Source organism: Aythya ferina, assembly GCF_964211825.1.
Source record: "Aythya ferina genome assembly, chromosome: 1".
NCBI lineage: Eukaryota > Metazoa > Chordata > Aves > Anseriformes > Anatidae > Aythya > Aythya ferina.
Window position 1 is genome coordinate 3,261,466 of NC_140296.1, and position 27,703 is coordinate 3,289,168.

At 52.8% G+C, this 27,703-nt stretch overlaps 2 protein-coding genes across 2 annotated transcripts in view; both read left to right on the forward strand.

Moving 5' to 3' along the window:
* Positions 1 to 27,703, forward strand: part of CAPN5 (calpain 5) — a 41,918-nt gene continuing 14,215 nt past the window's right edge. The window contains exons 1-3 of the mRNA XM_084505630.1: positions 1 to 60; positions 9,950 to 10,126; positions 21,693 to 21,824. Of these exons, the coding sequence (XP_084361756.1) occupies positions 9,965 to 10,126; positions 21,693 to 21,824 (294 nt within the window). The 5' untranslated portion in view covers positions 1 to 60; positions 9,950 to 9,964. The remainder of the gene's footprint in view (positions 61 to 9,949; positions 10,127 to 21,692; positions 21,825 to 27,703) is intronic.
* On the forward strand, positions 22,138 to 27,691 carry OMP (olfactory marker protein). Its single transcript, XM_084505631.1, has one exon. It carries the CDS (start codon positions 24,867 to 24,869, stop codon positions 25,512 to 25,514), a length of 648 nt encoding a protein of 215 aa, XP_084361757.1. The 5' UTR covers positions 22,138 to 24,866; the 3' UTR covers positions 25,515 to 27,691.

Below are 27,703 nucleotides of genomic sequence, written 5' to 3' on the forward strand. Positions count from 1 at the left end.
GACGCGGAGCGCAGCGGGCGGCGGAGCGCGATCGTGCACCGGGCACCGGGCACCGAGCAGGTAAAAATAAACCCCGGGACAACCTGGGGGGGCTTCTCCTTGTCCCCCCCGAGCTGTCACCCCCACCTCAGGGCCGCAGCTCGGAGCCCAGCCCCGAGGAGCTGCCGCCCCCTCGGGGGATGCTCCGGGCACCTGTGGCTTTGGGAAGGGCGCTGGGGAGGGTGGCGCGGTGCTGGGGGGTGAGGGAAGGATTGTTTTTGGGGTAATTAAGGCACGCAGACCCTCTTTGGGAGGAGCATCCCGCTGTCCGTGTGGGTAGCGAGCGGTGTCGGCAAAGCGCTGGGGGAGGCTGAGATTTTGGGGGGGTTTGCGGCAAGTTTTGGGGTGCCCGAAAGTTGGGGAGGGGGAGGGCGAAACCCCGCAGCTGCTCCCCTCGCTGCCTGCTGCCGGCACAAAGTTTGAGCAGCGAGGCCTCGCCGCTGGCTGGAGAGCAGGATTTTTGCGCTGGGAGAAAAAAAAAAAAAAAAAAAAAAAAAAATTGGAGGTTTCGGTATTGTGCTTTGTTCCGTTTTTTTGGGACAAACCCAAAGGCTTTTAGGAAGTCGCGTGGAAAGTTAGGGCGAGAGAGCTCGGGCAGCCCAGGCTGCTGGGAAGAAGGGAGCTGATGTTCCCCGCCTTCCCGAGCAGGGATTTGAGCTTGGATTTCCCGTATCCCACTAGCAGGAGGCACGATCCTTTTCTCCCTCAAGGACCAGGCTGCAGTTTTTCCCCTCCATCCACTCCCACCTCTTGCCCCAGGTGCTGGTTCCTCCTCCTGGGCTCAGCCTGGTGGCAGCATCGCTGCGGATCGAGGCTTTCCCCTTTCCTCATCCATTGCTGGTCCCTCCCCAGCAGGGACTGGAGGATTTTAGGGAGAGGAGACGCTACAGGTCTCCTCCATCTGGCCCCACGTAGTGTTTGGGGAGCCTGGAGCAGGGCTGCGAGGCTGGCTGAGATGTTGTATGGAGGCTGTAAAAGCCCAGCAAAGGCGGAGAGGGGATGGGATTGCTGCTAAGGACATCCGAGGGGTGAACATGGGGAGATACCTGATCCAGGGGACGGGGTTGGAAGTGAGAAAAATGGGGGTGAATTCATCCCAGGGCAGTTGAGATGGGGAGACTTCTCCAGAGGCTTGGTGATGGCTTCCCATCGGGGACGGGGTGAAGAGCGAAATCAGGGAACCAGAACTGGTCAGGGGAACCTCCTCGATTATGCCACAAAACAATAAAAAGAAAAAAAAAAAGAAAAAAAAAAAAAAAAAGGGAAAAAAAGGAAAAAATAAATCCTGGTCTCCCTTGCCTGCTTGCTGCACAGATTAATAACAAAGCATCGATGCTTTAAGAAGGCTTTGGACCTGATCCCAAGAGCAGATTTAGACAGTGTTTGTGCTCGAGGCTGGTGATGCTAAGAATGGGAGCATCCTCTAAAGCTGCTCATGCTTGTGAACTCATCACCAAGTGCTTCTGGCTGGTCCAGAGGTGCCAAAATCCCTTTCCTGGCTTAGTCCAAGCAGGCTCATTTGAGAAGGATGCACCTGAGGGCTGGGGCCATGGGGCTGGGCCCCCTGCTCGGGGTGGCCCTGCTGGAGCAGGGCTGGCACCACAGGGACCCACAGCTGCCCAACACCACCAGATACTTGGAGATTTGGGATCCTGGGGTTCTGGGATCAGGCCCTTTCCCTCCTCCTCCTCACAAGTCCCTTGAGATGGCAGCTCCTTGGCCTCTGGGGAGGTGCCTGCTCCTCCTTTACCCGTGGTGGGACACCCTTGGACACAGTTTATTTGCTGATATCTTCAGGGCTGAGCCTTCACCCACTCTTCTGAGCCTCTTTTGGAGCACAAAAGCTCAAGAACAGGTTTTCATTGACCTGTTTCATGTGCGGGGCCAGGTGATGCCCCTCCACCTCCCGTCCCTGCTCCATCCCCAGGGGCAGCAGCACGGATGGGGCCGGGCGCGTTGCTCCGGCTCTGCTCGCTTCCAGCTGATTACCCAGGGAGAAAGGGCCGAGCTCGGCCATAAAATGGACACAAACCCATCGCCTTCATCGGGGCTGCTCTGCTGTGCACCAGCGGGGTGGCTGCCTGGCCCCAATGTTAACCCTTCCCCTGCTCTCGGGTCTCCCCCCAGCACCCTGGAGCCTTTCCATCCACGGGTTGCTTGTGCTAAATGGGTTTGTGGGGTGGAAGAGACCCCGCTTAGTGCCTCAGCGTAGAGGTAGCTCCTTGAGGGGCCAGTGGAAATGGTGCCACTGAGCTTTTTGCCTTTTCTAGGTAAAATAAAACCTTTATTTTCCGTGCTCAGCAGCGCAATTGCAGAGCTTTGTGCTCCGGGGCTGTGCCGGAGACGTGGCAGATGCAGATCCTTGCTGGGAGCCTCAGGTTTTGGGGCTTGTAGGGCAGGGATCTAGCCCCTCTGAGCCTCATCCAGCCCTTCTGAGGGGGCTGGACCTGTTTGTGCATCCCGTGGGCAGCTTTCATGTGTTTGATGGGGTATGGCCCAGATCAGCGGTGCTTTGACACATTTCACCTTAAAATACTCTCCGGCACGGAAAAAAAGCTCCTTGCCCCTCGGTTTGCCCTTGGTGTCAGTCCTTCTGGGCTGTCCGAGCTGCTCCCTTTTCCCCTGCTCACACAGAGAAGAAGGAATCGTGCCTGTTTGGTTGTTTTGTTTTAAAAAAAAATATTTATTATTTATTTTTGGAAGCCACACCTTGGTAAAGCGAGAGCTTCCCACTGAGTCTTGGCAGGCTGGCAGCTCCCGAAGCCCTGCAAAGCCGGTCCTGCCACCCGAGCTTGCTTAAACACTGCAAGGATCGCTCCGGGGTGATTCCTGGGGTGAAAACCAAGGGAAATCTCGCACGGATAAAAGGTGAAGCCGCCAACCCTCCTTGTGCAAGCCGCCAGGTGCCAGCTCTTGCGTCGGAGCTCCTTGCGCGGGAGGAGTTATTGCGCCTGCAGCCGACAGCGGGTTTCTTGCTGGGAAGCGAAGCTCTTCCAAGGATTTCAAGGACTCCCAGCAGCATAAAGGGACTTTGGGAGGGTTTTTGGGTTGGGAGAGCAAGGTTTTAATCCGCCCAGATGGATATCGGTGCTCTGCTGGTGGCTCGCGGTCAGGGGAGCCAAGCGCCGCGTACCTGCAGCCTCCTTTCCTAGCCCCTGTGCCTGATGTCCCACATTTGGTGCCGCAGTGCCCCTAAAAGTGGCATTTCCCCTGGATTTACCAATGGGATCAGCCCTTCAGTGTTCCTGTGGTGTTTCCCTGCTGGCTCTGGGGGAGGAGGCAGGGGCTTGGTCCCCATCCCAGCATCTGGAGAGGAAAAATCCTCCTCCAGAAGGAGCCTTTAGAGCTGGATGGGTGGCTCCTTTCTACCCAGTCTGTGTAGGGTCTCTCCTGGTGATGCTGCTGAATGTCCATGGGGGGTATTCATGGGGGTGGATGCTCTTAGAGGGGCGAGGATTTGGGATTTCACCCCCACGCAGGAGGTGGGACTCGCAGCTTGAGGAGCAGGGGCTCGGGCTCCCTGTTTGGGCTTGTGGCTTCTGCTGGGAAGCCAAAGCGACCGAGGATGAGTGCTGCATTTGGGCAGGAGACCCTACAAAAGGTTACGTCCTCTTGGTGGATGGAGATGTCCTGCATTTTGGGGAGGTCAAGGGGAATGCCCTTCTGCAGTCAGGCAGCACCCAGCTGCGCTCTGGGGTTTGGGGATTTGTAGGATGGGGCTCAGGAAGGGGCTCCCGAGGGGATTAAGACCCTATGGAAGGGGAAAAACAAAAAGAGGGGCACCAAGGGGGAGGAAGGCAGAGTGCCGTGGTGTTTCTGTGCCGGGGCTGATCCCGTAGCACCCGCCTGCCTCCCTCCAGCTCTGTTGGAGCAGCTGCAGTCCCGTTATCTCTCCTGCTTCTCGGGCACGCGTCTCTGCATCGCTCGGAGTTCAATTGCTTTAATTATCCCAGCGGCTGCAGAAGCAATTGAAGGCTGAGCATTTGCGTGGAGACGTGCCGCATTTTATCTGTGCTTAATGATGGGTTTTCTGAATGAATTTCCCCAAAACCTCTTCAAGAAGCCTCGCTGCGGCCCCGAACGCCCGAGCACGAGGCTGGCTGCGCTGCCTCAGGCAATGCCCCGTGACTCCTCTGCCTTTCCCTCTGCAGGGATGTGATGGGGGCACAGGTCTGCCCTTGGGCCACGGTTTTGTCCAGCTGGCAAGAAAATCGGCCTGAGCGTATTGTAGCGGTGCACGGCGTCCAGGGGAGCCGGTGTGAGCAGATTTCCAAGAGCCTGCTCCAGACGTTCAATTAGAAGCCCTGAATAAATAATAGAAATATGCATTCAGCCTGGCCCTGCACAGAAAACATCCCTGGATTGACTTATTTTTGAATGAATGGTGATCAAAAGGGATGCGGAAAAGGGATGCTCCTGTAACCTGATGGGGTGGGCAGCGTGTGGCCAGCACCATGCTCGTGGGGTGATGCCCGTTGTGTCTTCCTGGGCTGAGGATGCTCCACATGGCCCCGGAGGAGCTCCCTGGCAGGGATTTGTTGGGAAGTGCCAGGCGAGCTCAGACGTGGCCTTTCCCTTCCTCGTGCTGCTCCCAGTAATCATTAACCAGGGTCACAGCTCGGTGGCGAGGTGATCGCTACATCCACGGGCTGGGCACTGGCAAAACTCACGAATTCATCTTTCAGTGCTGGCCTTAGCCACTCTCTGAGGGTTTTTAACCCTGCTGTGGCATGGGACACAACCCTGATATAAAGCCAGCAGTGGTGGGGCTCCTGGGGACATGTGGCCCTGGTGGGGTACCCAAAATTGAGCTCCTCCATCCTCCCCAGCCCACGAGTGGGTTAGGATGAGCTGCACCCTGAGCAGTGAATTTCTCCTGCTCCTCTCTCCATCCCTCAGACAAAACTGGCAGCCTGGGCATGTCCTGATCCCATCTGCCCTTAAAGTCTGCAGTGAGCAGAAGGGTTGGGCTGGCCGGGGCCACAAAAGCATCTCTGGCCAGGCAGAGCTCGACCGTGGCAGCTCAGCAAGCTGGGGCTGAGAGAGGAGCTCCAGCAACAGGTTAACGGGTTGGGGCATCCCCAGATGGTTATTTGTAGGAACCAGGCAGGGTGTGACAGCCAGGAGCTGGGATCACTCACAGCAGGACCGCCTTTCCTCATTCCTTTCCAGGTGAGTCACCGCTTGCAAAGTGCTGCAGGAAGAGAGGGCAACCCTGCACTGCTGTGCACCCTAATGACCTGCTGGCACCAGGGCGGAAAAACACGTGTTTGTGGGTGGTTGTCCTGACCCGTTAATCCCAGGTTTTCCCATTAAAACCAGACCTGGAAGCTGCAGCTCCGTGCAAAGCCATCGGTGGGTTCTCAGGGTCCCTGCCCCAGTCCCACCACGAGGTTTCATCAGGGAGCACTTGCCGTAGTTAGGTGCTTGTAAAAAGCTTATTCACTCCAAAAAGACAGTCTGAATCCCATCAGGAATTTTTGGAAAGACTAAATCCACTCTGTCTACACCCATTTTTTTTGGGGGTAGCTTGTCCCTGTGTGGGCACGTACAACTAAACCTAACTAATACCACCAAAAGGTGCTGTGCTCAGGGGTGCGGATCCAGACCCCAGCTGTGCTGCTGACAAAAGCCAGAGCTGGATAAAATGTCATTAAGAGTAAAAAGGGTTGCTTTAGCTTTAGCCTGGGGGGGCTTTTAGCTGTTAGATGAGAACCGAGAAACTTTTTTATCTAGATAAATGCCAAAAAAGGGACGTCCAACCTTCCGTTCTTCACCAGCTTTGTTTCAACGAGTTAACAGCTGTAAATTCCCAGTAATGTGCATTTTAGCTAAAGCACCTACTTAAAAAAAAAAAAAAAAAAAGATGCCCAGCAGCTGAGGAACATCTGGAGCTGAAGAACCTTCGGCTTCCCATGGGAATTAGCCTCCCCGGTTTACCGCCGTCAATTTGCGGGGAGATGATGCCTTTGATGTTTTCTGATTTTCGCCGGTGTGGCTTCGCCTCCCGGTCCCTGCGGGCACGGCGGGTGCGGGCAGGATGCTCTGCGGTCCTGCTGGCTCTGGGCCACACCGCTTGGAGTCCAGCAGAGCGACGGCAGGCGGCCCCGTGGGAATGGGAAAAGGGTTTGGGATCGCGGCTCGGACCTGCTGCCAGCTCCACTGCCAGTCCCTATGACCCTTAAGTGGGACTGAGACTTTGTAGCCTGAGGCTAGAGGCTTTTTTGGTTGTAGAAACCTTGGCTAGGAGGTGTGGAGTGCTTATCTCACCTTTAGTATAGAAAGGGATCCATGGTTTGATTGCTTCTTTTGCGGGTTGTAGGTAATGTGTGCATGAAGCTGTCCTTGCATCGGCAACGTTTCCTCTGCAGGGATGGATTTTTGTGTTGGCAGGAGGGTGAGCAACCCCAGCACTGTCCCATCCCAATGTTTCACATCAATAGAAACACCCCAGGAGGCAAAATAATGATTTAAATAAACATTTTAGCCAGAGCCTGGCTGCCCATAACTTCACCTGGTTGGGATTCGGGCAACCAAAGACGAGGTCCCCGCCTCATCTTCCCCTTGACCGATCCCACACCTTTGCAACGTGATATCAAATATCTCCTGCTCAGCGAGGACGCAGATCCCGTCCTCTGAGAGTAAACTGTTTAGTCTGACTCGGAGGCAGACAAATAAAAGCTGTGGGATCTGCAAGCAAGGAGCCCTTTGCTCCTGGCTGGGGCGCAGCCTTGTGATAACGTGGATGCGGCGAGCCCGTGCCAGCTGCTTGTGGCACGGAGGCTATGGGCTGGAAGGGAAGGAGAGAAATTGGTTTCAGAGAGAGAAAGGAAAAGACTTTCAGGCAGTATTTGGTCCTGGCCAGCTCTGGCACTGTCATTACTTATCCCCCTTGCAGTGATCGCTACCAGCTGGCCGGGAGCTCTACACCTGGGCGATGCTGGGGGTGGAAGGGGGAGCCCACAGCAGCCCTGAGTCATGTCTTTGGCTCCTTCCTCGAATCACAGTTTCCTGCTTAACTGCTTCGTGACTGATCCAAGGTCAGGCTCAGACCAGTTTCCAAAATTTTAGCTCTGCAAAGGGGGTCAGAAGCGCGGATTTCGCTCCCTACCCAAACACACAAATGCCTGTGCTTGTAGTTTTGCTAATTCATGCATGAAAATGCCCGGTTCCCCTGCTCCTGGAGCATCCCCGCTTCGTGCAAGAAGGCAAGAAGTAATTAGGCAGCCCTTGAGCATGTTAAAGTCGCAGATCTGAGGTTCGGTCTGGTAAGCATGAAATGCTGCAAATTAAAGACAGTAATGAATTTTAACACTGCCCCGAGAACATCCTTCTCCCTGCCTCCCTCCCCCCTTGCTTTTGATTATTTTGCAGGGTTTTTAAATGACCCTGAGCAGTATCCTTTTACATTTAGCTTACATAAGGCTCTTCCTTAGCAACTCAAATCTGTTTCCACCCTGTCGACCAAGGGGTGCAGTCACCCCGAGGTGGGACAGCAGGGCCAGGAGTCAGCCCCCTTCTCCTGAGTGAATTTGGATGGCAGGAAAGCTGGGGATCCTTGGCCAAGAGGGCTAGGACATGGGGATGGACATCTCTCAGGGCTTCTCACGGAAGTCAGCACTGCAAGGGGCCTTGAAAAACGTGGCTCCAAGCTGCGGTTGCAGAGCAATTTTATGGAGGAGCAGCCAAGTGCCAGCCCTTGGCCACAGGACAGGCTGTGGAGTGGCGTCCAGCATCACCTTTAGCAAACCCGCAGCTCCTGGTTTAACATGATCCTGGCTCTCCAAAAGCCACCAGACTTCCCTCCAGGTTCCCTTTCTAAATCTCACAAGTTCTTTCTGCACAGCTTCTCATGGAAATGTCCCTTCCATGGGCAGCATCCTTCTCTCCCAGCCCGAAGTTTTCGTGCAGGAGGTGGCTGCCAACCGTCCCCTCCTGGGGCTGCTGCTTGGCCTGTGGCTTTCTGCAGCACTGAGTGCTGTCACTGCCAAAGTCCTGCCTGGTTGTCACTCGAAAGGAGCTCATTCATTGTTGGGATGTCCCCAGGGAGGTCATGTTTTCTCCCATCTCATCCCCTTCTTCTGCTGGAGATCTGGAGGCTAGCTTGTGTCCTGGCCCTCTTGGCAGCCTGGGTGTAGGTTTTGTCTTCTGAGCACATTCCCTGCTCAGTGAGGCTGTTTGCTCTCCTGAAAGGGTAAATCTGGTGTACTATTGAGCTCTTGATACCAGGCCATTTATTTTAAGGCTTTTCTAAGGGCAGGTGATGCATCTGGGGCTCTTTGTAGCACCTGGGAGCCTGTCCTGAAAGCAAGGAGAAACTCCCTGAAACATCAGCGTCACTAGGAGCCCTTTAACCACAGCATCCCACTGCTTTTTCTGGGCTGCCTTCAAAGGCTTTTGTATGAATTAATCCTTTTTTTAACCAACCCCATGCAGCTGAGTCCTAGCCTTGGTCTCCAAATACAGCAGGTCACGCGCTGCACCAAAGGCAGAGCTGGGACTCCTCTCCCTGTCTTTGGCACATAAAATAAGATGTTATAAACTACAAAATCCCAAATCCATAGTCCTGTAGGATCGTCACTAAATGCTCATTATGTCTGCATTGGGGTAGGTGGGTCGCTGGCTGGGTGGGAAATATGGGAGGGAAAGCACCACAAGATGCTCTAGCAACCACTCCTCAGTAGCAGGGAACCACAACTAAGGGGGATAATTTGGGTTCACTTAGGCCCTGGGTGATGAGCACTTGTACTGCTAATCAGGCTGATAAATAATTAAAACCTATGTTTTGCTCTTCGGTTTTGCAGAGGTGAAGTGGTTTTGTCTGGCCCAGGAGAGAGGAGGCTGGCTGGGTGAGGGATGCTCTCATAGGATTGCTCTGATCAGAAAGTGCATTGCTTTAGGCTCACTAATTGTCATGGATTCAACAGGGCATCCCATTTTGAGGAGAAAGACGGCTCATTCATGGATAAATACGGGGTAGGGATAGGGAAGTAGCTTTGAAAGGTCTGTGATTTAGCAGAGGGGAGCAACAGAGAGGTCCTCCTACCCTTGGACCTGCTGTGGGGCCAAGGTGATTCGACCTGTGGGGCAGAGGGATGAAAACCGGAGCAAAGGGGTTGGTACCCAATGACCAAGCCACAGAGATGTTGGGGTGATGATGCAGAGGAGCTGCTCTCTCTCAGAGGCGTTTGGGCAATGGTTTCCTGCTGTCTCCTGGATTGCTAAATTCATCTCTCTGCCCTAGAAGCTAGACGCTTGTCAAGACAGAATAATTAATCCAAAAACACATGGTGCGCTGCCAAGAGGCTGTTTTTAATTAAAAACAGACCCGATCAAGTCTACTGAGAAGCTGGCGTCTCTGATGGAGCCATGAACTGTGTGTGTGTGTGTGTAATTTGGGGCTGCATGGCGGGGGCAGAAGGTGATTCTTGAAGCACTGGCTCTGCACTCATTGCTGCTTTCCGAGCAGATACATGACCATCGCTTCATGGCAACAGAGGGTTGTTTCCTGCAGTCTTTGAAGGGGACAGTCAAGATTCTAAATATTTAATATTAACATTGACATTGGGCTGAGAATGTGACCTGTGTTGGTGAAGCCCAGGGTAGGGGCTCAGCCACCATAAAACATGCTCATATCCAGCTCGCTGGGGACATTAGCCCCACAGGATGCATTTTTCCTAAATAGGTTCTTAATTCACTAAAAGGCAGGTTGTCATCTCCTTTGGTGTTGGTGGTGGTGTTTTGGTGGTGTTTGGCCAACTCTGGGGGAAATGGGAGTCCCATACCCAGTAAGGTGCACTTGGGCTTAGCCATCACTTTTGGGTCTCCGGCCATAACTTTTTGGTCCAGGAGAAGTGGGTGTCCCTGGCCAGACCCTACAGATCTCACTCCTGCTCTGCTGTCCTCCTAGGGCCGGTGGGGAAGGATGTTTTCCTCGGTGAAGCCGTACGAGAACCAGCGCTACGCCTCCCTGAAGAAGGAGTGCCTGCGGAGGAAGCAGCTCTTCGAGGACCCGCTCTTCCCCGCCAACGATGACTCTCTCTTCTACAAGTCGAGGATCCAGGGCATCCAGTGGAAGCGGCCAAAAGTAAGTGTGCCTGTCCCCTTGCCCCATAACACCAGGCTGCTCTGCCCTCAATGAGCCCCAGGAGCAAAGGAGCCCCTTGGCTTCTCCGTGACTCAGTTTCCCCATGGATAAAAAATGGTTTGCAGCCTGACCACTGGATGATGCTGTGAAGGCTGGTGGCTCTGGCAGAGCAAAGACATGTCTTTGAATGTTCTTCCTCATCCAAGAAATGGGAAAGAAAATATTGATGGGTAAAAGAGGTGTTTTAGGGGTCTTTGGGATGTGGGGTTTGGGGGCTGAGTGTAGTGATGCTGGGTCCTCACTGCAGCCATGACCTACTGGTGAGTTGCTCAGCAGCTGCCAGCACCCACAGAGCTTTCGATGGTGTTGGGCACTGCTGTCCTCCTTCCCCTTAACTCTTCATCTGGCAGTGCCGAAATGCTGGAGGGGAAAGGGATGCGCAGGCCTGGACCCACAGCGACAGCTGTAGGGGCAAAATCAAATCCATCCCTTCTCTCCTGAGCAAAACCATGCCACTGCTGCTCACGCAGAGCCCACGTCCATCTGTGTGCCCTCTGCAAAAGGTCCTTCATGTGTCCTCGCTGCTGGGGGGAGACCAGCAAAGGGCTACAAGGATGATGAAGGACTTGAGCAAGGCCTAAGGCCTTGAGACGAGAAGGCTCAAAGGGGGGATGGTATCAGTGTGTATAAATATCTGAAAGGCCAGGCTCTGCTCAGGGGTGCCCAGGGCCAGTCCCAGAGGCCCGGGCCCAGCCTGGAGCCCAGGAGGTGCCCTCTGCCCCTCAGGAAGCACTGCTGGGCTGGGTGGGTGCCGGAGCCCTGGCACAGGCTGCCCAAGGAGCCGATGACCTCCTCGTCCACACAGCAGCCCGAAATATCAGCTGGCCTTCCATGAGACAGTGCTGTGTCTGTCTGAGTGAGGGCAGTCACACGGAGGGGGGACAAAAAGGCTTTGTGTGACGGGAGGAGCTGGCTCCTTCTGTGTGGCAGGCAGGGCTGAGCCCCCAAGGAAGGCTCGTCATAGAAGATCTCAGTTCCCTCTGCTCTACCCTTCTGCTGCCTTCTGAAGATAGGTCACCATGATTTAGTCTCATGGCTGGAGACAATATAAAATCACAGAAGCATTCAGGTTGGAAAAGATCTCTAAAATCATCTCATCTAGCCTTTAACCTAGTCCTAAAGCCCACCACTGAGCCAATCTACTAAGTTCTACATCTACACATGTCTTGACTCTAGGGATGGTGACTCGAAATGAATCACAAAATCGTCTTGCACGTAAAAAGAGATAGCAGATGGGTGATGCCCGAGTCTTTCTAAACAACTTTCTTTGGGACTAAAGGGAAGGGAAACGTCTGACGCTTGCCCCACATCTGATGGCAGAGGGCTGGGTGCCGGTGTAGGTGGCCAAAGCACATCTTTTGCCGAGCATCTGTGTCTCAGAGCTTGTTGCTGGAGCCACAGATGTCTGTGGGTATTCAGGATTTATAATGCACAGACTTGCTGGAGCTTCTTCTCAGGGAGAATGGAGACCTTTTCTGAATGGGTGGCCCAATTTTCTCCCTTGGTTTTCTGGCTTTTGGCTCGCTTGCGGCTCTTGGTGGCCAGGCTCGTAGCACCCTTGCTGAGGGAGCCGTGAGCTCAGCCAGCAAGGTAGGAGGCAGTGGTGCCTCCTTCACTGCCTTTGCACCAAATGAAGGGAGTTTCACCAAAAAAAAGTTTGAAGCCCACACTAAGAAACCTCAATGTCTCCTTGATGTCGTTGTCTGGCAGGATCCGAACAGACTAGCTGCCCTGACCACAAAGTTGGCATTAAAAAATGAAGAATTTGGGCTCACATCTGCTCTGGCTACTGCTGAAGTTTCCAGAAGCCTCTTTCTCTAAAGCACTTCTCCAGTTTTTTCCTTGCAGTTGTCCATGTTGGGAAAAGTGACTGAATTTTGTGGGGAGAAGAACTGCTTTGTGCCAAGCAATGCAAAGTGACGTTCCTCATTACTGGCCCCAATTCTGCCTGAATTCATACTGCTTTGGAAAGGAGACAGCCCAGCAAAAAGGGTCAGCATCTTCTGCATGAAGGCAAACTCAATGAGTCTGGGTGTCAGGGATCTTGATACTGATATTGTCGCTTTGCAGGGTAGCTGGGAGAAGGTGTAAGAAACTGCACAAATGGCACAGCAAAAAATCCCACTTTGCTCTGAAACAACCTGACACCCACTGCAATGGGTCTTGCTGCCTGCCCAGCATGAAGAAAAGGTTGGGAGAGACGGGGTAGAGCCTTCACAGGGAAACCCATGGGTTTCTCCAATTCAATTCAGCATTTAGTAGGGTCCAAAATGTCCATGAAGGTCAAATCGACTGCCCTGCTCGTGCAGTGATTGCGCAGAATGGGTATTTAGCACCAAAAAGTCCTTCCAGTATCCTCTTTCTATCGCAACCAGCAAATCATTCCTTGTGCAATCTTTTTTTAATTCTTATTTAGAAAACAAGCAGAGTGCTTTAGGAACTTCCTGACCCAGAAATGACGTCCACCAGTCTCTGGGACGCTGCCTGCAGGCAAGGGATGCTGTGTGTGCACCTCTGTTATCTCCCAGGACCGTGGCCATGGTTTGTTTTGGAGAGTTTCAGCTACAGCTGTACGACAAAGCGCCAGAGTTCACCATGCCCCGGGCTTTGCTGCGAAAGCAGAGTGGGTGGAGAGTGGGAACAAAAAGCATCAGCTGTTAAAAACAACTGTTTGCTTTCGCAGAAAGGGTGGCACTTACAATCTGTGCAGAGAAGCGACACGCAGGAGCCACAGTTTTCACCCCTGCGTGAAAAGGAACTACTGAACTCGCTGGGAATTAACTTGGGCAGAGGCAGGATCTCATCCCTGTGTGTTTACACGGCACTCGGAGTGATCTAAACAGCCCATCGTGTGTGCACGTCCTTCCTTCCCAGCACCCAGATCCTTTCTGCTCCTCCGTCTCCTCCCAAAAACCTGGGGCCGCTTTGGCCAAAAAAAAATCAAAAAAAAGTTTTTGCTGGAGCAGCTGGTGAATAGCCCGTCCCAATCAGGCTGAGATTTGCTTCAATTTCCTCCCACATCTGGCCTTGCAGAGTTTCCTGGAAGGGGCTCAGCCTTCTTTTCCCCAGCGGAGCATCCTCCCTCCCTCCCTCCTTGCTCCCCCTGGCTTCCAGCCCTGCTCGGGATGCCAGCTCTGTGCACAGCTGGGTGAGCCTCGAATCAGGCTTTGGCTTCGGACATCTTTCAGCACAGAAATTAGCCAGAAAGCTAATTGCTCAGATGTGGCGGGGAAAGGGAAGGTGTACCGGGAAGGGGATCCCAAAGAGCTCTGATTTTGTGCAGCCATGTGAAAATGGGACCGGCTGCTCGTCACTGAGACAAAGCTGATGTTGGAGCTGGCTGGGACAGCATCAGGGGTTCCTTTTGTTCCTTTTTTTTTTTTTTTTTAATTTTTGTCAGAAACCTTGGCTGTTGCGATAGAAATCTAACTTTTTTTTAGGGGTTTGGGCTGAGCACAGAGCCCAGTGCTTACAGCTCCTCCTCCCCCTGCTCTGAAGGCGAGGGAGATGTCTGTAATTCGGGCACGTGGTGCCTGATCCTCAGGCTCTGAGTTCTTCACTCCCCGTTTGAGACACGGATGCTGCAGTGCAGCACAGGAGCAGCGGTTTGTCTGTGAACCGAGTGAGATAACCCAGGTTTTTGGGAGCCAGGGAAAGCACCAGCCTCTGCTCCCTGGGCACAGCCATCCGGATATGTGGGAATGGCACAGAGCTGTGCCAGGGGAGGCTCAGCCTGGACATCAGAAGTTTCTTTACCATGAGGGTGCTCAGGCACTGGCACAGGCTCTTGCTAAACGGCAATATTGTCTGAGTGCAGGCAATATTTGGAGGAGAAAAGCTGAGAGTCAGGTTAGTTTGGGGGGGTTCAGGTGTTTTGGGCAGGGTTACATGCAGCTGGAGCTTGGGCAGCAGCAGGGCCGTGGCATTTTCACTCCTGCTTTGGCACCGGGGAGAGATGCTCTCATTCACAGTCCTTTCTATTCTTATGTTTTGCTTCCAGCCAGACAAGAGAAATCTTGTTTTGTAAAGTAGGAAATAACCGTTTTTTTCAGTAGCTACTGCTGTGTCAGCCTGGCGTATATCTTGCTTGATTTTGGGTATAGTTTTAGCCATTGTCTCCTGACTTCAGTGCTCCTGCGTTTGGATGAGGAGGAGATGCTGCAGGGGGGAAGAGCATCGCTCAGATCCCCTTCTTCCCTGTGTTATGAAGTACTTAGCTCCTTTCTGCTGCTGGGTGAGGGTTACACAACCCATCCCTCCGGGCTTTTCCTGAAATGGGAGACAATGAACAGATTCACTAAAAGCAGGAGCAGCCGCAAGTTTCTGCATTAAAAGGTCTTTCCCCCGGTGCACAGCACAGGCTGGGAAGCTGTCAAAAGCACAAGGGTGCTGATAAGAGGGAAGCCAGGGGTTAAATCCTTGCAGTGCTTCTCTCCAAGAGCTCACCTGAAGCAGTGGCATGGGGTGCATGGAGGCCACTAAATACTCAGAGCACGAACCTTTTGGCCTCCTGTATCCCTCTCGGTCCCCCTCCATCCAAAAATACTATCCCCAGGTACTGGTGCTCAAAGGACGTCTCTGCTCAGCTTTCTGCTGCTTTATGGTCTGCCTCATTCAGTTTTGGTCCTGCCCGAAGGAGGCTGGGGATGCTCACAGCCACCAGACAGGTGAAGGCACCGTCTCCTCTCACTGGGAGTCTGTCTGTCTGCAGCCCATCACGGGAGCCGGAGTCCTTCCAGATCTTTGCCTTTCCCAGCTTAGGGATTTATGAGCTGCTCCCCTGTTCATTTATCTGCTGCGGGTTGTAAAGCCAGGAGCTGCTTGCCAGTCTGGTTGCTCCACGCCAGCAAAAGGTTTGGTCACCTTTTAATGTGCTCTCTGCACTTCCCTCATTTATTTTTTATTTTTTTTTTGTAAGCTTTAAGTCAGCGCCGTTCGCTGACTCCGCCGAGGCAGGCTGAGATCATTTCTGCTGTTATTTATGATGAAGAGCTCTCAGTTCTCTCCGAACTCGATGCTGACCCTGGACCCGTTCCAGCAGATCTCACCACATCCTCCCGTGGTGCCGGGCTCTGCACAAACGCTCTCCCCCTCTTCGCCCCCCTGCTAAGCTGCCCGGCTCGATAAGAAAGCAGCCAGCGAGTCTGCTCCTTCCTCGGCCTCAGAAGGACGCGGTCATAAATGCAAAACCGATGGTAAAATCAGTAGATTAGATTCATCGCCTGCATTTTAATGCAATTGCATGTCTGCAGAAGCTAGACGTTATCACAGCTGTGATGGAGAAGAGGACGGTAGCAGAGGGTGGCACGGAAAGGAGCCCTGGGCATCTGCTGCCCTCTCTGGGCTCCCTGCGAGGAAATGGTGCAAATCCTCGCAGATTTGGCTCTGGGGAGCACAAAAGGCACGCTTGGTCTGTGGAGCAGGTACGGAGCTGGCTGTGCCCTGGGTAATCCCAAGCTTTTTATCTCGGTGCAAGCTCAGAGGTGCTGGTGAGCCGTGGGAGAAGGGGACCTTGTTTGCTGAGCTCTCGAGGCCTCACCCAGCCTGGTTTCTGAGGATTTGGGGCAGCAAAGGGCAGGTGGCTCTCCTTGCAAGAGGACAGGGAGCTTTTCTGGGGAGATTTTGTAGCTAAACACCATCCTGGAGCACCAGGGTGTGGAGGAGCATGACAGTTCCCACCCAGCCTGCCTCCGCCAGCATCACGAGCCCTTCCAGGCGGTAGCTTCAGTGCTGATGCCAATTCATCTCCCCTCCGTCCTCCTCCCAGCTTCCATCCATGCATGAAACTCCTCAAATTACCAGCCCTTGGTGCCTTGCAGGCGGCTGATAAGGCAGCTTCAGAGCTGGATGCCAGAGTTCATCCTGATCGTGCGTTTCCAAAGCCGGGCAGATGCTAAGGGGGGAGCAAAGCCACTCGGCACTGATGCTGTGCTCTGACGGCAACCCTTGCCCCCATTGCTGTCCTCCTCGAGGGTAATTCCTTGCTCACAGCCTCTCCACGAGCTGCTGCTGCTCCTCTGAGCATCCTCGGAGGGGATGGGGCTTCAGGGGGCTCCATCTCCAGGTCCTGCTGACCCTTTCACTGAAGCCCTTGCAAAGCGGCTTGGTGCTGAATAGCGCAGAAGGAAAATCAAACCCTGGGTGCGGCAAAACTGACATCAGCTGCTGCTGCAAGCGATTAAAGAGAGAAACAAATAAAAGGAAGCATGGGTGGGAGGATGAAACCCCGCAGCTGGAGCAGAGAAGGAGCCAGGGGGACCTGCAGGCGATGTGCTGGCTGAATTTCTGCCCGGCGAGAGGTCACGGGACTTCCTCGAATTAACTTCCCACTGAGCTAAAGCAGAGCCGCTTCCTCTGGGCACCAGCCAGATTTATTTAAAGCACTTCCAGGAGAAGAAAATACACCACAACTCAGGGTCGCTGGCTGTAAAGACCAGCCCCAACCTCTGGGTTTGAACCTGTGAGTGTGAGAGGTGGGTTGGCTTCAGCAGCCACCCCCCGGGTCTTGTGTGTGCTGAGAAAATCATGCTTCTGCATTTCTGTCCTGTTTTAATTCATGGAAACCCTGTAAAGCATCTGTGGTCGGTGCAGAGGGATACCTAAGCCCGTAAGGAAGCAGGTACAAACCCTCTCTCCGTCATCTCTCCTTCTTGCCTTGCTCAGTGTACCCGGGACTCTTGGATCCAGGAGCATCGAGGGGTTGACCAGGGATGAATAAAAGCATCTGTCTCCGTCAACACCCCAGGGCAAGGGCTTGTCCTTCCCTTGCTGCCAAAGGACTGACGCCGTCTGAATGATTTGTGCAGAGGATTGAGGTCTCCAAGTTGTCCCTTTTTAAAATAAAACCCCGGCACAATTTGTCAGTAAGTGGCACGGCACCGTTTCTCCTCTGGTACACATTATTTATCGCAGAGACTCTGCAAACGCTGCCCCAGAGCCCTGCAGGGATTAAAACAGTGAAATGTCCAGTGCAGGGAAGCTTGGTTGGGTGGATGTTTTGTCCCAGGGAAAGGTACCAAGCTCAAGGAAATCCTTTAGACCTGTGTGAAACACTGTCAAAGGGGGGATGGACTGCTTGGGTTGGAGCTGCCCATCCCAAGTGCCCATCCTTCCCCACCTGGCGTGCTGCCACGTGCAGGTTTGGGGCTTGGTGCCTTATTTCTGCCAAACAAAGCATCTCACATCTCCCATATTTCTGTTTTTTTTTTTTTTTTTTTTTTTTGGCAAGGAGCCCCCATTTGGTGGTGTGTTCCTCCCCGTTCCCCTTCCAGAAGGAAAAGCACACACAAATCTTAATGGAGAGTGATCATGGATGCTCAGAGCTCTGCTGTGCCTTGGTGCAAACATCACCGAAGGAGTTACACCAGAATTACTGGTGGAAAATGTAAACAACCAGAATTACTGGTGGAAAATGTCAACAGAGTGCTTCATGATGGGAGAAACCAGCTTAAAGTCAAACCACAGGCATGTTCAGCTCGTTTACAGCCCGTGTAAACCCCAGCGTGAGGCTGGGTGGAGGCTCACCCATCACCAGGAGGGCTTGGCCAAGGTCTTGGAGCTGCTGGTGGCTTCAAAGTCTCACCTGGAAATGCTTTGGGTTGTCTGCGCTGGGAATACCGAGCAGCTCGCGAGGAAAACCCTGGTGTCGCTGAGTGGAGATGAGGTTTGCTGGGGTTTGGCAGCCCTGCGAACTCTGCTGGTTTCATGACCTGGCTGTGGCCTCGCAGGAAAGTCTCTGCTGAGTCACTCGGGTCGTTAAATACAGTCTGTGCTTCTGGAGGATGGCTTTCACACGGGGCAGGTTTCTGTGTTTGCAAAGCTACACCCAGAGGATGAATAACCAGAATAGGTGTGGGCTAGAAATCACTTCTTTAAATAGCTTCAACTCGCGATAACCTCCTTCGTCGTCATCGCCCCGGTTAGTGATTCATTTGGACTGTGGTGGGATCAAGCCCTGCTCTTGGATCAAGGTCTCATAAAAATGACACAGCCACAAACCACGGGGCAGTTCCTAGCCCTGGGACAGTGTGGGAGGTGTCCCTGCTGAAATAAAACTAAGAGGTTTTGATCTGAGATATCCACTGCGGAGGTAATTTTCCTTTGCAGCTTTGGGTTCGCTCTTTTTCCATCTCTTGGCTCTTAAGATAATTAAAACAAAAAACTACGTGATTTAGATCTCTAAATAGTGTTTTAGAGGATGGGCTTTCAGTGAGTCCCTACAACTGGGATTCAGGCAGGATAGGGTTGGGCAGACAACATGTGCCCAACAAGAATTATGTCCCTTGGAGGCAGAAACGGTGCCGCTGAGCTCATGGCCACACTAGCTCATCCCAGGATTTCACAACAGTGTTGGAACGAGTGGGCCTTTTTGGATCATTTTTCCCCAAATCTTGTGTTTTCTCACAGTAAAGTTCTCTTGAATTGCTTCCTCCCTCCCACCAGCATGTCCCACCAGTGTGTTCTCCATGGACAAAAATTTTCTGGGACTTGAAACCAACAGGGACCCAGAAGGACCAAGAGGGACCCAGAGGGACCAAGAGGGATCTTGGCAGGAATAGGATCAGAGGATGCTGCACTTGTTTCAGTCTCCTTCCCATCACCGAGCTCCTTCTCCATCTCTATCTGCTCCCGGGAGGGGCGGCACGCTCACAGCGCATCGCATCGCTCTGCATCTCCCTGCTTCAACAGAGATCTCCTTGCTGGCTTTGTACTTTGGATCCTGAGAAAAAAAAAACAAACACTGGGGAGCCCCACCAGGCTGTTAAGCCTGCAAACTGACCTTTAGCTCCCGTTTGAAACCCTTTTTGTTGCCAGAACAGAAGGCTCGGAGCAGAGGTGCACGGGCAGAGTCATGGGGCTGGCAGGGAGCGCGGTGTTCTGGTGCCTCCCTTGGCAAGCACGTCCCTGTTTGCTGCAGGTGCTCCCTTCGTGTGGGGTGGGAGCTGATAACAAATATGTACAGGTTCGGACACTCCCAGGGGATTAGGGATGTCTGACTGAAGCAGTAAAAACCACCCCAGAACAGATTTATGGGGTGTAAATATTGCCAGCCAAGCCTACCCTGCGGTGTGCGTGAAGCTGAACCATTGAGAAAATGATAATCCCTACGAAAACACAGACTCGTGGGGCTCTAAACTCACCCCATTCCCTTTCCTGGTGCCAGTCTTGTTGAATCTCTGTCACTGCCCTCTTGAAAAATCACATCCCAGGACGGGTACCCGAAGGGAACCAAAAGGACCTCAGTGTCAGCTGCCTGCTGTGCCGGGATGGCTGCGGGAGCGACACTCGTGGCACAAGGTCCCTTTGGTTCCCCATCACCCGGGAGGGGAAAGCACAGCCACACTAATAGATTATCCTGCTGATTTTGCAGGTCTGAGTGAAAGCATTGTTCCCGACACAGCCAGCCTCTCTCGCCCCGGCCCTGCAATGCAATTAGGCTGCTCCTTGCAAAATCTCGTTAGCAGAAACCTATCCTGGCGCGCAGCAGATGTTGCATCTCACTTGGTTGTCATCCCCTCCTCCCATTTTTTTTTTTTTTTCCCTCCCTGCAGCTGGCTTGACATGCTCCAGACCCCCAGTGAGCCTAAAGCTCAGAAATCTGCAGCAGGAAGCATTTATGATAAGGCAGTCGCCAATTATAAAACCAATTAGAGGGCAATTTGCTCACTGCTGCCCTTTTTGTGGGGTTGGGCTAGCTGGAGACAGGAATTACATTTTCTGGTTTAATTGCAGCCAGAAAGAAAACGCCTGTTTTGGGGGAAATAGTACTAAAAGGGAGAGCAGAGGAAAAAACCGCATGCTTTTTGGTGGGAGGCAACATTACACCACCAAATGCAAGATAAGTGCAATGATCTGGATTTTTTTCTCCCCCCTAATGGATTTCAGTCCCCAGGGTGCGCGTGGGGGTGTGCTGCCTTGTTTTTTTCAGGGTTCCGTGTTTGCTTTTGGGAGAAGCCCCTGCCTGTGTAAATGTTATTCTTCACCTGGTTTCCACCTCCTGCGAGGAAGGGAGGGGATGAAAGCAAGGTGGTGACCTTCTGTGGCCACAGCATCCCTGCCTCTCTCCTCCCTCTGCACACACAAACGCCAGGCCCTGTATTTCCACCTATCTGCAGGACAAGCCCTTTATCTCTTTCCGCTTCATCGGCAGGAACAGGGAAGCAAAGTTCAATGCCTGCCCTGTTTTTTTTGTGTGTTTTTTTTTTTTTTTTTTTTTTGACCCAGTTCCTGCTGGTCCCCATGAGTCACGGGCTACATGGGCACGACCAGGGCCGTGTGTTGTGAGTGGGACCTCAGCAGCTTCTCTGGGGACTGAAAAACCAAAACCCAGGTGAATTAATGCTGGGAAGTTCCGGTTTGAGGGATTTGGGAAACCTCAGGAGGTTTTTCAGGGAGGCTGACCCGTGGATGAGTCTTTTCATTTGCCATCTCTTGCCTGGCGATGGGGAAATCACCGCTAGCTGGCAGCTCTGCTCCTGGGGGAGAGCATCCAACACCCCTTACCCTCTGCTCACGTCTGCCAAGCAGCCTCTGTTCCCCCAATTTCATGTTCTCCCCACCCACACAACACCAAACGACCCCCTTTTTGTACACCACGGATTCACCCAAGGGTGGGGAGAGCAGCCGTGGTCCTCAGCCGTGGTGCCTCTGCCCCCTGAGGACCACTGAGAGCTGATCCCAGACACCCCCACCACCATCAGGCAGGGCAGAGGCATCCCCTGCTGCTTCCTCGGTGGTGTAATGCAGGATAACTCCTCTTAATCCTGATATTAAACACCAGCACTCCTCTCCCACCCCACTCTGCATTCAGGGATGCTGAAAAATAAAGCACAAGTGCCTCTTGGCTATTGCCTCCCTCTAGTGCTTATCCCAACCTCCTGCAACTCTGCAGCCTGGAGGGAACCAGCCCTTGGGCGTGATCCTGCCCAGTTCGTGTCCAGAGTTATTTTTCAGAGATTTTATCTTAAAAAATAGAGTTATTTTTTAAGGTGTGCAGTGCTGGCTGGGTCCCATGGCTGAGCCCACCCTCTGTGTTGAGCTTTTTTTTGGGTGAACTGCTTGGGTCGGGCATTGTAATTCTTCCTCTAAATTCTCGGTTCTTCCCTAGTTCTGCTGGGGTTCATTTTTGGGTGGATCCCCAAGCCCTAGTGTTTGAGACCATGGCTGTGGGTGATGCTCTCAGCTCCCAGTACCTTCCACCAGAAAGTCCCCGGAGCAAAATGAGAGGGGAAGAAGCTCGGACATCAGCCGCTGAAGGGTTTGCAGGAACAACAAGCGGCCTTACAGGAGGAGATGGGTCACTAGGGCTGCAATGATGTGAAAATGTACAATTTTCCGGATAATTATAGCAGAAATGTGCTGATGCTGGAGCAGAACAACCACCCCGGGGAGGGGGGTCTGGTGCTGCGCCCGTGTCCTGTGGAGAGCACGAGGTCCTCTGCCAGGCATCCTTGCTCCAAATTACCCCATTTCCTCATTTCCCCCGTGTTTTTCTCCTTTCCTGCAGGAAATCTGCGACGATCCCCGTCTCTTCGTGGACGGGATCAGCTCCCACGACTTACACCAGGGCCAGGTGGGGAACTGCTGGTTCGTGGCCGCCTGCTCCTCCCTGGCGTCCCGCGAGTCTCTGTGGCAGAAGGTAAGCGGTGCCCCACGCCAGGGGAAAGCTGGCCTGAAACACCCTCGTGTTGTGTTTGCCTGGCTCAAAAACTGCATTTTCGGGAACTCCTCAGGCCCTGAAAAGCCGTTCAGGTGAAAAAATTCTCTGAAAAGAGTATTTTTCAAGGGGAATTCAGTGGTCATGACTGCAGCCACATCACACTTAAGCCACACGTGTGGCCATTTTATCCATCACCAAGGGAGAATCGAGCCCCGTCCTGCCCTTCCAGATCCTAAATCTGACCCTCTCCGCTCCAGAATAACCTAAAAATAAATAAATACATAAATCAGGAGGTGCTCAGTGCCACGTCTTGGCCAGCCTGTGCTCATTTCTACCACGTCTTCTGTGGCAGAAGAAGTAAATCCCATGAAAGGGAAAGCAAACGTAGCCCTCAGCCCCTGGTACAGGTGAGTCTCATCCTAGCACAAGAGACCAGCAAGTTGCAAGCCCCTTTTCCTAGCTTTTACTGCAAAAAAAAAGGCAGCCACCAAAGCCCTGTAGGGTTGGCAGGGTCACCTACAGCCTCCTACTGCAACAGACCCAAAGGTTTTGCCTCCACCTCGTGCATCGGCTCTGCTGCTGCAGGTGGCTTTTGTGAGCTCTGCCTTGGGAATTTGTTGCAGAATCCCTGTTTTCTGTTAAAACCAAGTTTTTCCTGTACGTGGGAAGAGGATGGCTGTTGTCAGCTCCTGGATAAGCACTGGCGTGGTGTGAGGCCTTGTTTGGGTTGTTCCTCCCCAGGGCAGGTTGTCCTCCCTGCTCACCATTCACCTCCAGCCCTGGAGGTGCCAACCAAACAGGAGCCAGGTCCCTTTGGACACCTCATTATTTCAGTTTGCCGGCAGCACTGCTCTTCCTCCCTTGGTGATTTTGCTGTGGGTGTTTGTGACTTCTCATTTTCCATGCCCTTAACCCTCAGAGGATCTTCTTTACCTGCCGCCTTGCATCCCGCTCTTTCAGAAAGGTTTGTTTTCCAGCAAAAACAAAAGCTGCCATCCTCTCCCCGAGCCCAGGGATGTTCACTTTGCTGTGGCATTCACTACAGGGCTCTGGTTTTGGTTACTTCTGAATTAGTTAGGGCCCTCACTCATCCTTTTCAAGGTGCTTTAAGAGCTCATGATGAGCATTGCCCTGCAAGGAGCGAGTGTGGCTATAAACTGCAGCAGCAGCAACTTTTAGAGCACAACGGGAGAAGTCAAGTGCACAGATTAACCCCTTTAGCCAAACGCTAAATTCTCCAGCTGTCATTAGACACCAAAATATTTCTGGTTCAGAGTTCAAGGGGAGCTGAAAGACGCTGATGCAGGTGTTAATATCACTGAAATATCAGTCCAGGTCTCCCACTGCTGCTAGAAAATGTAATCCTGATTTACACCAGGATGTAACTTGCTCTGTGTGTCCCTTGCTCCACTGCATGCAGTGAAACTCTTCCTCCCAACGTGAGCAAGTGCAGGGAGGGAGGATTTCTTCCAGGGAACAGGACAAGCCAACACATCCCGATGTTTACCAAGAGATGATATTATTCACCCATTTCACTCCAATTCTCCCTCAGTGTCCCTCCTCCCCATCAAGCCCATGCTGTTTGAGTCACTGGGTGGGACTTAGGGGCTGGAAGTGAATTGCGAGCAGTTTTCTATTTCCTGAGCCTTGGCTGCCTCAACATGGTTTTGGACGTCATCTGTGGTCTTTCAGAGACATCTAGCTCTTACAAAAATAAATCAAAGCAGAGGGATAGGAACCAGACCAAGCGATTTGGACACCCTACATCTCCACCAGCTTGCCTGCTCTCCTGCTCCTTTCCCACATATTTCCAGGGCAGTTTTGGATCTGAGGGTAAAAGATCCAACAAACCGAGGACCACGAGGCACTGCCACACGCACCTCAGCTCAGAAAGGCCTCCAGGATTACCTGAAGGCATTTTTAACTTGTAAAACCCAAGGGTTGGTTCGATAGCTGGTGCTGAAGGTGTTTTACAGCTCGTAAACAAGTGAGGCAAAAGCTCAGAGGGCAGCAAGAAGGGGCTGGTTTCCTCAGACCTCTCTTTTGCCCCTTCAAATAGTAACCCTTAGCTTCCTTGTCTCTGTTCTCAGGGTCTTAAGGAGTGATAGGGGACTGGTGAATTCAGGACAAATCCCAGGAAAATGTCCCACCTTGGGTTCTTGGTGCCTGGGGTTTCTCTGGCCAAGGGCAGCTTCTGATGGTCTTTTTGGGGAACTTCTTCTGGAAGTTGAATTATGTGACATAGCCCAAGTGGTGGCAGTGCCTTTCGTAAAAATAGTTTAGGAAAGCTCTTTCCTGGAGTTCATTTAACACAGCTTGAGCTTCCAAAGGGCCCTGCAAACACATCCTGTGGCAGAAGCCAATGCGACTCACAAATAGGATGGGGAGAACCAAAAGATGCAGCACCATAAATTGTTCCCTCTGAAGCTTTGTGCTGAAACCCCGGACTCTCTGAGAGTCTAAACCAGTGATTTTACCCCAAAGATACCACCTCACGCTTGCAGTCTCTTTGGGATCCACAGCTTCTTGGAGACACCCTGCAATGAGGAACATGTTCCCCAGAACCCCTCTTCATCCCATCCTCTGCCTGGAGGACCCACCAGCAGAGCCAGATCAGAGAGCAATCACAGGGCACACCTCAACAGCATGAGCTGTAGCATGGGAAATAGAAATATTTATTATTTTCCCTTTATGAGAAATAAAGGGGAAAAAGAAATATCTCCAGCATCTCACGGTCTGACACTGATTTAACCGCCAAGTCTTGCTTTGAGCAGAGGGTTGGACCAGACCCCTCCAGAGGCTCTACACCCCGGATTATCCCATAAATCAGTCTTCTGAGAAAGCCACGGCCACCGAGCTCTGCAGGATGGTTGCCCTGGCTGTGCACCTTCGTTTAGGGCTAACGAGCCTTGCTCCAGCTTGCCGGAGCGGTTGTCAGGGAGGTTGCCAGGGAGGCTGACATCAGATGTCCCTTCCCTATAGATTATCGCGCACAGCGGCACCATCGGTTCCTGCTGGAAGATGGGAGGGCACCCAGAGGAAGCCCCCGAGGGCATTTTGCGTCACCAGCCCGGGTTGCCTAGCACCGCTGGGACCGTGGAGAAGGGCCACCAGATTTTTTTTCCCCCCTGCGTGTCCTATCTGGGAGCCAAACAGTGCCGGGGACAGAGCAGAGGAGCCACGGAGGAGATGGCAGAAGAAGCTGGAGAGCTCAAGGTGCCCTTCGTCCACGATGACCAGCTCACCCGCTGCATGCGACTGAGGGTCCAGAGCCTGCAGCAGAAAAAAGGCAGGCCCCAGGACGGCGAGAAGCTGCTGCAGCCCAACGAGCACGTCTACCGGGTGGATTTCCTCCGGCAGCACAACCTGCGCTTCCTCCGCTGGGACATACAGCTGGAGAAATGTGGGAAGGTGACGGTGACCGGCACCTCCCAGCACTGGACTCCCGATCTCACCCACCTCATGAACCGGCAGCTGCTGGAGCCCGTGGGCATCTTCTGGAAGAAGCCAGGGGCCAAGGAAGTGGAGTGCAACGAGGCCGATGCCCAGGAGTTTGGGGAGCGGCTCGTGGAGTTGGCCAGGATCCGCAAGGTGATGTATTTCCTCCTCGCTTTCACCGACGGCCTTGAACCTGCTCAGCTGAAGGGCTCCATCGTTTTTAAAGCCTGACTCCCTTTTGCCTGGCCCTCCTCGCTCCAGCTATGCTTCTGTCTTTGTTTATTTTCTCTCTTCCGTTCAGTTCTTCGTTGCTTTTACGGGGTTCTTCATTGATGGATGGCGTCACAAAAAAAGCGGAGAACAGCGTGGTGCCTGGGGAGCCCCTCACCCCTGAGAAACGTTCCCAAAATGTGCTCCCGCCTGTCTGAGCGATGGGGAAGAGGGAGGATGAGCCATGCTGTATTTGCCTAAGTGAATTCAGCTGGGATTCACCAAGCCTGACTGACAGGGCTTGGAAATATTTGGCTCCCTAACCTCTCCAACCACGGCACCTGGATACAAAAAGCCTGATGGAAAAATAAGAACCTGCCACGATACAAACCTGGAGAGAGCCCTGGCTTCCAGTTTCCACCCCAACCATCCAAAAGAGGGGGCTTGTTGGAGATGGAGAACTTCTTGCAAGGATGCTGAGTGCTTGCAGTGGCTGTGGCTGCTCAATGTCTCCAAAGACCGGTCCTGTGGAAGCTCACCGTGCCGTCAAGCCCAAGAGGGGAGGTGGGATTCATCTTGTTGCCCACCTTGTGCTGCCTGGGGATTTTTGGAAACGGGAAGGGTTGGAGCAGGAATGTGTGTGCAGAGCCGGGCAAGCGAGCCAGCAGCTCAGAGCAGGCTGTAGGTCTGAGCCAGCAGGGAGTCGCCTGCAGCAAAGCCAATTTGTGCATCGTTGTGGCCTCAAAACACCCAGGAATATATTTATCCTCGAGCATCTATGGAGAGCAGCGAGGCTGCAGAGCGCTTCACAGACCACAAATTAGGAACCTGCTGCTGCTGTCCTCCAAAGGCACACATCTCCTCCTCCTCTCTCCGAATGCCAAGGCAGGGACTGGTGCCTGGGTGGTGGTGGGAGCAGAGCAGGTAGAGAGTACCTCTGGAAATTTAGGAGCAGGAGATGTGCCTGGCTTGTCCCGTGACTGTGAATGAACTGCTAAGTTTGGACATCCTTTTTTCCTTCCACCAGAAAGCGGAGGATACTTTGGTGGAGCTTCTAGAGATGAAAATGTGCTTTGAAAAAGTGTTATTATGATTGTTCCAGCAGTTTTTGCTAGGATTGCACCCAAATGTGAGCGAGCACTCCTTAAGGTCTGGACGGAAATTTTCCTGGTGTGTATAAGGAGAGGGCAGTGATGGGAAAGCCAGGATGAGAAGGCTTCATACCCATGCCCTACTGATTTGTGGGGGCCATCCCAAAAAGAGTCCGAGCTCTTCTTCTGAGCCCCCCAGCCCACTGATAGCATATTAAATGGTAGGCACCAGCTGTGTCAGACAGAGAGGGGAAGGCAAACAGGAAGATTTCAGCAAGCTACTTGCTGGAGAAATGGTGGGAGCCTTGAGTCTCTCCTGCAGACAAAGTTCAGCAACCACTGGATCCCACAACCACGCCATGGGCTCTGCTGGAGGAGCTGATATTGCTTTTTAAACCCCAAAATGCTGGACCCAAAGAGGAGAGGTAAAAGGGGATCCATCTCTGCTTGGCAATAACATGGACAAACTGCGAGCCAAACCCAGTTTTTGGGGTCCCAGAAGACCTTCTTACAGGAGACCCCTCCTCGTACATCCCAGAGCAGAGCTCCTGTCTGCAAACCACATCAGACCCAATAACAGGACTCACTGCCAACCTCCAAAATGGTTTTTGCATGCCAGGTCTCAAAACATGCCATTGCTACGTTGCTGGTTGCTTGGGTAGAGTTCCTGCAGCAGGTCCCTTGCTTGGTATTGATGTACCAGAGTAAATAAAAGCCTAGTCAACAGGGTTCCCCACAAGGACTGAGGCTGTGTGTGTTTTCTTCATGCCCTTCTTGGTAGCTGCCCCAGTCCTGCATGCAGCAAAGCAGAACTCACCAATGTCCAGGTTACTGTTGGTATTTCCAAGCACCTTTTTGTCTTGTGAAAAGAGCTTTTACCTTTTTCTTTCTTTGAGCTTTATTGGAGCATTTTGTGGTTGGTCTCTGGAAGGGTTTGAAGCTGGGCAGAGGAGGAGAAATGCTCCTCGGGTGGATCTCATCTTTCTGCCCGAGCTGAGGGTGGGAGGTGAGTGGGGCACTCTGATTTCTCTCTCCCATAGGGCAGATGATCCACGTTATAACACTCACTGAAACTCACCCCACACAGTTTCAGCAGCCCGTAAAGGCTTTCAGGTACTC